This window comes from Microtus ochrogaster, linkage group LG3, assembly GCF_000317375.1.
Source record: "Microtus ochrogaster isolate Prairie Vole_2 linkage group LG3, MicOch1.0, whole genome shotgun sequence".
In the NCBI taxonomy this organism is placed as follows: domain Eukaryota; kingdom Metazoa; phylum Chordata; class Mammalia; order Rodentia; family Cricetidae; genus Microtus; species Microtus ochrogaster.
Window position 1 is genome coordinate 12,497,153 of NC_022029.1, and position 10,448 is coordinate 12,507,600.

The 10,448-nt window shown below is 42.0% G+C and overlaps 1 protein-coding gene across 3 annotated transcripts in view; it reads left to right on the forward strand.

The window, feature by feature from the left end:
- Nucleotides 1–975: 975 nt before the first annotated feature.
- Nucleotides 976–10,448, forward strand: part of Snca (synuclein alpha) — a 102,877-nt gene continuing 93,404 nt past the window's right edge. The window contains exons 1-3 of one of the 3 annotated variants that reach the window (XM_013351283.2): nt 1,675–2,001; nt 2,324–2,407; nt 3,138–3,283. In XM_013351283.2, the coding sequence (XP_013206737.1) occupies nt 3,163–3,283 (121 nt within the window). In that variant the 5' untranslated portion in view covers nt 1,675–2,001; nt 2,324–2,407; nt 3,138–3,162. Of the gene's footprint in view, nt 1,101–1,674; nt 2,002–2,323; nt 2,408–3,137; nt 3,284–10,448 lie in introns of those variants that run through there. The other 2 variants (XM_026786036.1, XM_005360554.3) reach the window with 2 other exon arrangements.

Sequence of the window (10,448 nt, forward strand, 5' to 3'; positions counted from 1 at the left end):
TCTGAGCTCACTTCCTCTTCCTCTCAGCGTTCTGCTCCTCCCACCTACGTTCTAACCTATCAGGTCAAGCAGCTTCTTTATTAAATCAACCAATGACCTTCCTCCATCAGACTACAAGAAATTGAAATTGAAAAGGAATTTGCTGGGGCAAGGAAAAGGCTGAAGCACTGTGCCTAATATAGGGACAACATGTCTCCCAGGAAGAAATTTCAGAGGCCAGAGAGACAATCCAGATCACCTTGCAGAAGAGAATAGAGCATGAACAATGATGATTGCTGGAACCACACTTTGACCAGGACTGCTAAGTTATAAAACCTCCCGCTGTCTATTTAAACCCGAACCTCATGCCAGGTCCCCAAAGATGAACTGGTGGGCACTGGACATCTCTGTTCCTCTTCTCAATGTGGACACATTAACTAACTGTACCCCATACATATTGCACTATAGTTATATGTCTCTTTAGCTGGTCTGTTGAGGACAGGTAGCCTAACCTTCTTCACTGGGGATATCAGTGCCCAGGAATTGACCTGCCACTACTTTAGAAACACCACCTTCTTCCTCTACTTTCAAGCAAACTATTTGCTACCATTGTGAGTGAAGTTGATTTTTAAAACGCCAAGAAGTCATGAAAGTGCTTAAGAAACGAATTTCGCTCACATTGCTTCGACTCGGCATATGTGGCTATACTACACAGCTGCTAAGATTAGCTGCTTGCCCCTTGTTTCTAAATGACTTTTAGGTTTCAACTTTATTACTTATTATTCGAAATTCAAAAGATGAATGAGTGCAAAGATCAGAGAAAGTACTTTTCCTACAACCCCCCCCCCCTTAATGCAACAAAAGCTTGGTTTTGCTGCTAGTGCCCAACACAAGTTCAGAACACAAGAAAGGAAAGCAAAGCAAGGGCGTTCGGCTGGGGGAGGAGCTTGGCTCCCCAACCTTGTCAGCTACACGAACAGCGGTATTCTGCTCAGCTCAGAAAGAAATGGAGATGTATTAAGGAGTACAAAAATTGTCTCGAAGCCTGTGCATCTGCGTGTGTACTGGGCCTGGGGGAAGGGTTTGTCAGCTGAAGTTCCAGGCAGCCAGAAGTCGGAAAGGTAAGAGGTGTGTAAAATCCCAGAGGGTGAATCCCACAGGCGTTATCTCCCAAGCCGGTACGCGATTCTCTACAGTAAGCCACATTTCAAGAGCAAAAACAACTCCAGGCAGCTGGTTTTCGACGGTTGGGGGGATATTTGTTCTTTGCTCCACAGATGGGAAAAATCAGCGCCTGGCAGCTGCTGATTGGTGGAAAGGAAAATGGTGATAGTGGAGTGGGAAAGAGGATTTGCTGAGACCCCCCCTTGCCTTCTCGACCTGTAACTCTTCCTTAGTCGGCCCCTCTTCACACTCACAACCCTTTTAGGTCCCTGCGGGCTTAAAGCAAACGGAAATCTCAGACTGTATGAACAAAAGCAACCCAAAGGGTGTGTACTCCCTCCCCAGGGCCTGGCTAGGCACACAGGCAGCCTCAGGCTATCCAGCCCTCGGTGCCAGCGTCCCAGCACGTCCCCGGGGGAGGGGTCGCCAAGAGGAACCTGGAACAGGGGGAGGCAGGGAAGGGGTGGGGGATGGGCAAGAGACACAGCAACCCAAGTTCAGCCTTTATAGAGCCAGGGTCCCTGAACTCGAGGTTGAAGCTCAGGCCATCCTCTCTTCCCTCCTCCCGGGGATCGTGATCCTGGTACTCGCAGCCTTCTCGCATCTCCATCCCATCCCTCCCCAGGAAAGGGGCGAAAGCACGAGGCAGGCGAGGGGCGGGGAGAGGCGCTGACAAATCAGCTGCGGGGGCGACGTGGAGGAGCCGGGAGCCAGAGCGCCTAGCAGCAGACGGCAAGAGACCAGCAGGTGCTGCCCCTGTCCCTACTCCTCCGCCCAGCGCCTTCCTTCCCACTGCCATTGAAATAAAATCAGGGGGAAAGAGGAGGAATTGAAATTCTGCCGAAGCCAAGGGCGCCGGTAAGTACCTGTAGATCACAGCCGCTCTGGGGACCCCGGAAAGCCCTGGCTAAGAGGAGTCTGGGTGCCTGCAGGAGATCACCTGAGGCTACCTCGGCGGTGGGGACAAGGCTAGCGCGTAGAAAGTACATTACTTGGCTTTCCTCCCGCTGGAGACGTGCCCTTCCATCCTCTCAAAGCTCGAGGGAAACGCCAGGCTGCCTGTGGCACCTGCTTTTTCGAGCGGAAACGCTAGGGTGTTTCTTGTTGGGTGCTGGGTCCTGAAAGCTGGGTGCTGGGCGTTGGAAGAAACGTGATCATCCAACTTTCTTCCCCCACCTAGAGTGCGTTCCAGCTTTTATTCGTACAGTAAGGAGGCTGCCTTTGACCAGTGATTAATAGAAGTGGCGAGGACATTTGGCAACAGGTGATAAGGGGTTAATGAGCACGGGGTCCAGGGTCTTCCAGCATATTACAGTTGAGCAAAGTGCCCCTAGGTTGAGTGACGCTGCTCAAGTGTACGCACGCACGGCGCCTGCAGATAGCAGATAGCAGACTGGCGAGCTAGCGGTGGGAGGAAGGTCTTGCTAGATTAGAAAACCTGGGCTGCTGCGAGTTCGCCTGCAGTTCCCTTCATCTTGAAGTGAGCAGTTCCCTTTCCTCCCATCTCCAAAGACTAACCACTTACTAACCCCACCCCACCCTGGGCCCTTTCTACTCTTGCTCCCCCCTCCCCCGACTTCAGCTCCCCTCCCCCATTCGTTTTCTAGATAGGCTTTATATTTAGAATGTTGCCTTTGGACCATGGCATCTTGATGGGGCAGAGGGCATCCATCTTCCCATGTAACCCAACTTCTCAACTGCTGTAACACCTGCCAGGTGATCTCATCTGCATCTGTCCCATCCACTAGTGGTTTGACTTTTCCTCAATTGAGTGAAAAAGCAGAGAGACAAGCAACAGCATGCCCAGTCCTACAAATAAATAAACAAAACCCCAAAAATGTAAAATGAGTGTACACTTACATAAAAATTGGGGGGATCCCTATTAATTTTTCAGGGGTTTCTTTCTCGGTTTTTATTCTTTCCACTCTAGCTGCTTTAATCTTGTTTTCTTTTACCCAAAATCTCTAATTCGAAATGTATTGTGTATTTTCTAGTGTGGAAGAAAATACATCTTTAGCCATGGATGTGTTCATGAAAGGACTTTCCAAGGCCAAGGAAGGAGTTGTGGCTGCTGCTGAAAAAACCAAGCAGGGTGTGGCAGAAGCAGCAGGAAAGACAAAAGAGGGAGTCCTCTATGTAGGTAGGTAGTGACACTCTGACTGATGAGTTGCGATGGCTGATAACTCAGTGCTGGTGTGCAATGCTGGATTCACGTACATCCCTGCTCCTCAGGACAGTGACAGGTTTGTGGAGGTGACAGAGTGGGAGCCTCGGTGTTAGTGCTCAGAAACAAATGGGAACGATGTTTTCTTTCCTCAGAAGACTTAATTTTGTTACTTAGGGTTTTTATTTCAGTTTTCGATGTTTCTGTGTGCGATTACACTGGAATATTTAAAACTGACAACCTGTGAAAAATAACTAAGAATATGCTTATTAATCAAACCCATTTGTGGCACCAAGCATGGTGGCACATGCCTGCAGTTCCAACACTGGGGAAGTAGAGGCCCAAGGATCAGGTATTGCGGGTCATCTTCAGAGTGAAGTCAGGGTCAGTCTGGGTTATGTGAAATCCCATAGCAAAATGAGCCCCACACACTCATGGGAACTTGGCTCCTTTCATCACCACTATAGATAATACTTGCTAATTTTAATGAATTGTAATTTTAAAGGTAAGACTTTAATATGATTGTACTTAATATCTGTAAAAATATACCTACTTTGGACCTCCAAATAGGAAAAAAAACAAGTTGTTTCCAGTGGATTTCCTTTAGAGACCACTTGGTCAGTGCGGACACAGAAACCTTAGAAACCAAGGAACCTTAGAAGTGTTTGTGTGGTCACATGGCAGATGATGCATGCACGGAACAATAAATGATTGATATTTGGTGCCATTTGTGCCTAAGTGTATTCCTCAAAATAGAGGTCAACACTCTCTTTTCTGTGTCTTTCCATGTGTTCAATTGGATTCAGTCTTACAAAGCACTTTCAATACTTTGGTGGAAGGAAATGACATATGTACACACATTCATCTGCAACAGGGACTCAGGTGTGCACGGGAGCACAGAAGCATGACTCACCTGCCCGTCTTTGCTTCTCTGGGCTTTTCCTCCTTCTTTGGGGGCATCACTCTTGGTAAAAGATCCTGGGTAGACATTCAAATGGAGATGGAACAAGCCAGGTGGCAGATATGGCAGAGATGCTATACCAGGAAGTGTGGAGAGACAGAAGTTGTGCAAAGTCTTCAAGAGTTCAGTGGGAAAATTACCCTTGGAAACATTTGTATGAATGCTTCTAATCAGCAGATCTCCTTCATTCATTCTTGATAGTTTTATGTTGACTTAACTCTTTTCTACCTCAAAGCATCATTTCAGAAAGTTGTGAAATGAGCAATATATGAGAAAAGTATAAGTGAGTTAAGTGCTTCTTTTGTGAACAATGAAGTATTTATTATGTTTTAGGTAGAATCCAGAATATAAAAAATCTCATTTGTAGATTTTCGGGGGCCTAAGTCTTTCATGTTCTGCAATTACAGGTCAGGACTATTTTTTTTTACTTCAGTTATTTAATGAATATATCTTTCTAAGTTTCTTTATTTTTCTTTCCTTTTTTTTTTTGAGACAGGGTTTTTTTTTTTTTTTTTTTTTTTTTTTTTTTTTTGGTTTTTTCGAGACAGGGTTTCTCTGTGGCTTTGGAGCCTGTCCTGGAACTAGCTCTGTAGAACCAGGCTGGTCTCGAACTCACAGAGATCCACCTGTCTCTGCCTCCCAAGTGCTGGGATTAAAGGCGTGCGCCACTACCGCCCGGCTGAGACAGGGTTTTTCTTTGTAGCTCTGGCGGTCATGAAACTCACTATATAGACTAGGCTGGCCTTGAACTCACAGAGATCCACCTGCCTCTGTCTTCCAAGTGCTGAGATTAAAGGCATGTGCTACCACCTCCAGGCTAGACCACAAATTTCAAGCAAATCTAGAAGTTATTGAATATTGATTTATTACTATTTCTAGATAATAAACAGATTTTATCAAGTAGAACACTTTTATTGTTAATTGTGAGTTTGGACAAATAAATTGCATTTTTCGAAGATTATTTTTGTTGTTCACTGCAAGGCAATTATATTAAAAAGGGTACTTTTTCAATATGTCCAATCTTATTAAAATTACCCATCTCTGTTATTATATTTTGTTTTTATATTTAACACATGTATAATTAATAATTTTCTGGTTATGTTCTAGAGTCCAATTAAAAGCTAAACAAAGCTGAATTTAGGATAAAAAGTGAGGTACGAAGATAAGAATCATACTTCCGATTTTTGTCAACTTTTGTTACTGTTCAAACTTATTTTGGCAAATCTGTCTCAGATCGCGCCAGCTCTCCTGTAAGCAGTGTGGCACTGTTTCAGTTTGTTATTAAAACAATAAGCCGGAGTGAACTCAGGGCTACAGGGATGTGAAAGGAAATCGGGTTATGGACTTACTGTCATACCAACATAAATTTAATCCAACCTACATCGCTTCTACCTTTAGGATCTTGAGGAGGTTATTTAATGTCTTTGAACTTCCTTTTTTTCTCCCCACAAACATATAGTTTATAAAAATGCAATTACCTTGCAGAGCTTTTGTGGAAATGTGGAACTGAGTACACTTTCATATTTAGGAACCTTGGCTTTTATTAGATAAGCTTTTCAACTCAACAATTACTTTGCCGACACGATTTCTTCTTCAATATATAAAACTATTATCAACAATTAACCTGAAGGATTAGAAACAGCCTGGACTATAACTATGGCTCAGTGGCTCAGTGATTGTGTGCAAGCAGCACTGGGTTTGATCCCTGTATTAGAAAAACAGAGGATTTTAAAAAGAAGAAGTAATCAAAGAAAAATTTTAAATTTCACTTCTGGCTGAAAAGCTTGGCAGGAGCATCATCTCATTCCCTTACATCAAATGCTTTGGACACCTGTTTTTTTAAGTAATTGAAGAATTGCCACAGTAATCCATTTGCTGTTACTCTTTGTAGTATTTGCATAAAATTTCAATAATCATACTTCAGTTACATAAACATAATATCAGTGACATGATATATAATTGGAAATTGAGATTAAAGTCAAATTTTTTTTCTTCACATAATGCTAGTTTTACAGTAGTAAGTTGAAGAAAATTACCTTCAAATTCCGTGTCACTGTTTGCTGAGCGGCACATCCCACTCTCACGGGAGACTTATTACTTGTGTTTAGAGAGTAAGCGCACGAAACAATGTTATAGAGGGGTTCTCCCAGCCCTCACCAGTCTGCAACCTTGTGATTTCCCAAAAAGCAAGACACGGTTGGGGCAGGGCGCCTCAGCTCAGAGAAGCCATGTTGTCCCCAGCTTCTAAATCTTGTTTCTTATTTGCCACTGGAACCTGCTTTTTAGCTAGATACTATCACTTAGATTTCACTTGTAAATTGAAGGGAAATTATCATTTGTAACTTAACTGATAATTATGAAAACGAAGATGAGGTATTATTTTGAGATACAGCAACTTCATCACGACTGTCATTTGTCTTCCATTAAAAAGGCATTCCATAGTTTACCAGATGTCTAATTCTCCCTGCTGCTGAGGCAGAGGAGACAGGCCAGGGACGAGCAGTGAGCATTTCTTTCCATTAGTCATGGTCTGAGCGGTTGTAGGGAGTGAAGAAAAGGGACACAGACGAAAGGCATTCTCTCACACAAGCTCTTCTAGGACTTGTTGTGCAATACATTCAAATTCCAGTTGTGACTTTAATAGCACTCGTCCCCAACAACGCAATTTAAATATCTGTTACTGCAGTGCATAAATTAAGAGCAATTATGCAAGGTATGAACTTTGCTGCTAGCTCTTCACCCTCAAAATCGTCACACAAATAACCCATTATAATTGATGACTCAGTTAAATGGCTTCTTTTGGAATTTGTTGGTGAGTTGCCGCTCTCCATCTGTCACACAATTCTCACAAACAGCAACACCTGTGGGTGTGTTGTCTCCTGTCTCCTGGCGATGAGTCCATGTGGTGTTTTACAGAATTGCGTTCCAGAAAGAGAAGGGTGGCCAGCTGAGGTGAGGGCGCATCAAAGCAGAAAGATGGAAAATGCTGCGAGTGATTGCTTGGTGGAAGAAGCAGTTGACTATCCAGAGTGATAAAATGGAGGACTGACTTTTAAATAATTTAGGAATTAGCAATTACCTCATAGACTGGTTAGACAGAGTACAGCGCAGATGTGGTCTTTCCTGTCTTCCTAGATAGTAAACATGCAGCTAAATACCTGGAGATGAATGTATAAGCTTACACTGAGGATGTGAAGTATCAGAAGCCATTGCCTCAGAGGAAGTAATGCCATCTCAACCCCATGCTAAAGGAACTATCAGGGACAGCTCATGACATGAAGAGTTGTGGAGGTTTAAATGAGAATGCTATCTAGAGGTTCGCAAACGTGTTCCCCACTACCAGAACTAGGGAAAGATTATGAGGTGTGACTTGTTGGAGAAGGTATGTCGTAGGGGTAGGCTATTAAGCTTCAAAAGCCACCCATCATTCCCAGTGTGTTCTTGGTCTACTGAGTTTGGATCAAGATGCAAGCTCTCAGTTGTTGCTGCTGCCCTGCCTTCCCTCTACCACTGTGGACTCTAATTTTCACAATTCTATAGGACATGAATAAGATACTACCCTAGAAGGAATATGCAATGAGAAGAAGACAAGCACTGTCAGAACTACTTCATATGTTATGTTTGCAAAAATAAAAATGTTAATCTACAAAATGTAAGATAAATATTAACTTTAATTTGATCATTTCTCAACATACTTATAAATGAGTAAGAATGCCTAACAGTTTGAATAATAGCCCTGGTCCTTCCCCTGCCTAAGCAGTTTACCCGTCCATTATTAGGTCCTGTAGTGTGCACTAGCTCTAGAGTGCCTTGCACAATGAGCAGTGCCTGTGAGCATTCACAGACAACACGTGTGTGAAACACTGGAACGTGCCCTTTCATTCCAGCTAGTGTGGCCGTCACTCTGCTTCTTCTAGTGTGGTGATGTGCCTCGTGCCTTCAGCTTCAGCTCTTCCTTCTTCAGTGCTGTGTGTGTAAGAACCAGAACTCTCATCGTGTCTGCATCCTGCATTAAACACAGTGCTCGGGGGCCTTCTGTGCACTATTTCCTGTGATACTTTTACTAAGATAATGATGCAGATTTGCTTTTTTTTTTTTAATGAAGTGAATGTTAAAACATGGACTCTGTACTGGGCAGTCTTTATTTTCTAAAATGAAAGTTCCTACATATGTTTTATTTTAAGTAGGGAGTTGAATGAACTTTTTTAAAAATATGATTTTAAAAAATATATGTAAATTTCACTTAAGACTGTGCTTATATATATATTCAAAAACATTTTCCAAATGCTTTAGCATAATTCTGTACGTGTCCTTAGATGTAATTGATCATATTATTAGACTGTAGATAATGAACGTCTGAAGTTTAAACAATTTTGGAGCTAGAAATCACCTCTTATACTAGGTAGTGTTTGTCAACTTTACAGGAAATAGAGATAAGTGCGAAGAGGAAATATCACTGGAGGAATTGCCTGCATGAGATTGATTTGTGGGAATTTTTGCAAGGGTTTTTTTCTTGGTTGCTAACTGATGAAGGAGGGCCCAACTCACCCATTGTGAGTTGCTCCACCCCTGGGCAGGTGGCCCTGGGTGCTATAAGAAAACGAGTACCGAGAGCAAGCCAGTAAGCAGTGTTCCCCAAGGCCTCTTCATCAGCTCCTGTCTCCAGCTTCCTGCCATGCTGGAGTTCCCATTTTGGTTTCTCAAGATGATGCCCTTCTAAACTGCAAGCTGAAATAAACCCCCTTTCCAACAAGTTGCATTTGGTCATGGTATTTATTACAAAACAGAAGAATTTGATTTGTAACTTAATTATGTACAGGTAATCATGAAGTTCATTACAAACGTCGATACCTGTACTTTGTATTTACTGTGCGCTTAGCCTCTAGAAAGCTATGTATATGATATGGGTTTGTTCTAGTTTTTTCTACTTATTTCCTGTACACTTAACAAGATTTTTTCCCAAAATAGTGAATTTTTAAAATACAGATTGTTAAATTTCTTTCCATACACAAAACTAAATCTTTTTCAGTTTTTATGTCTTCATTTCCTTTTACCCTTCACATTCTCCTGTGTGTGGATAGGATTATGGAAGTTAATGTTCCTCTCTTCCTTTTTATTCTTTCTTCATTTTCTTGATAATATTGGGGATCAAATCCAGGACCTTGCACATCTGAAAACATTGCTGTACCAAGAACTATGTCTTCAGTCCTATAACTTCCACTTAAAATTTGTATTTTAAGTGTGTGTGTGTGTGCGTGTGTGTGTATTTAAAGCTGCGGACATTAATTGCACAAAGTGAGTGGTTTCATTATGATCTTCTCATACATGCCTTTATTATACCAGGGCTATATATACCCTTCTATTGCTCAATTTTTATTTGTAGAAAAGATTCTTTTCAAACTCTGTTGTGATTACTGCTGTTTTATTTTCATTGGGCATACTCATTGTCCATGGCACTGTTGCATACGGACATTTTAATGTAAGTATGTAACACATGATGGTTCACAATGCTTGTATTCACTTCGATCATGTTTCCCCATTACTCTATGATTCTTTCTCTCTACATCTTTAGTATTACCCTCTGACTTCTGTGTCCTTTAGAAGAAAACATTCTACAGTGCACATGGGAGAGAAAAAATGATGCCATATTTATCTTTGTCAGCTGGCTCATTGCACTTACCATGATGACCCATCCATTTTTATACACATATCATTTTATTATTCATTATGACTGAGTAAATTAAGAAATTCAGTACAGGGAGAATTCTGAAAGAAAAATTATAAATGGAATTTTCAGCCATGCCACTTCTGTGTAAATACCAGAGTCAGCATACAAAAATGATATACTGCATACCCATGCTTATTTGACCACTCAACCGCAGCCCATTATAGAATCAGTCCAGTTACTCACCAATGGATGAATGGGAGGAGAGACTGGAATATATCAAAAACAGAGCTTTTTAAGTCAGCCTCAAATCTACAAAAGCCATATAACTCTAAAGGTGTGAATTATATTGAAAAATTCAGCCTTAGAGAGGTCATGATTAAAGTGCATTACAGACTTACTTTTAATAATATATGAAATAAGTTTGCATTCCCACCAGCAATGGATGAGTGTACCCCTTTCTCCACAACCTCTCCAGCAAAGGCTATCATTGGTGTTTTTGATTTTAGCCATTC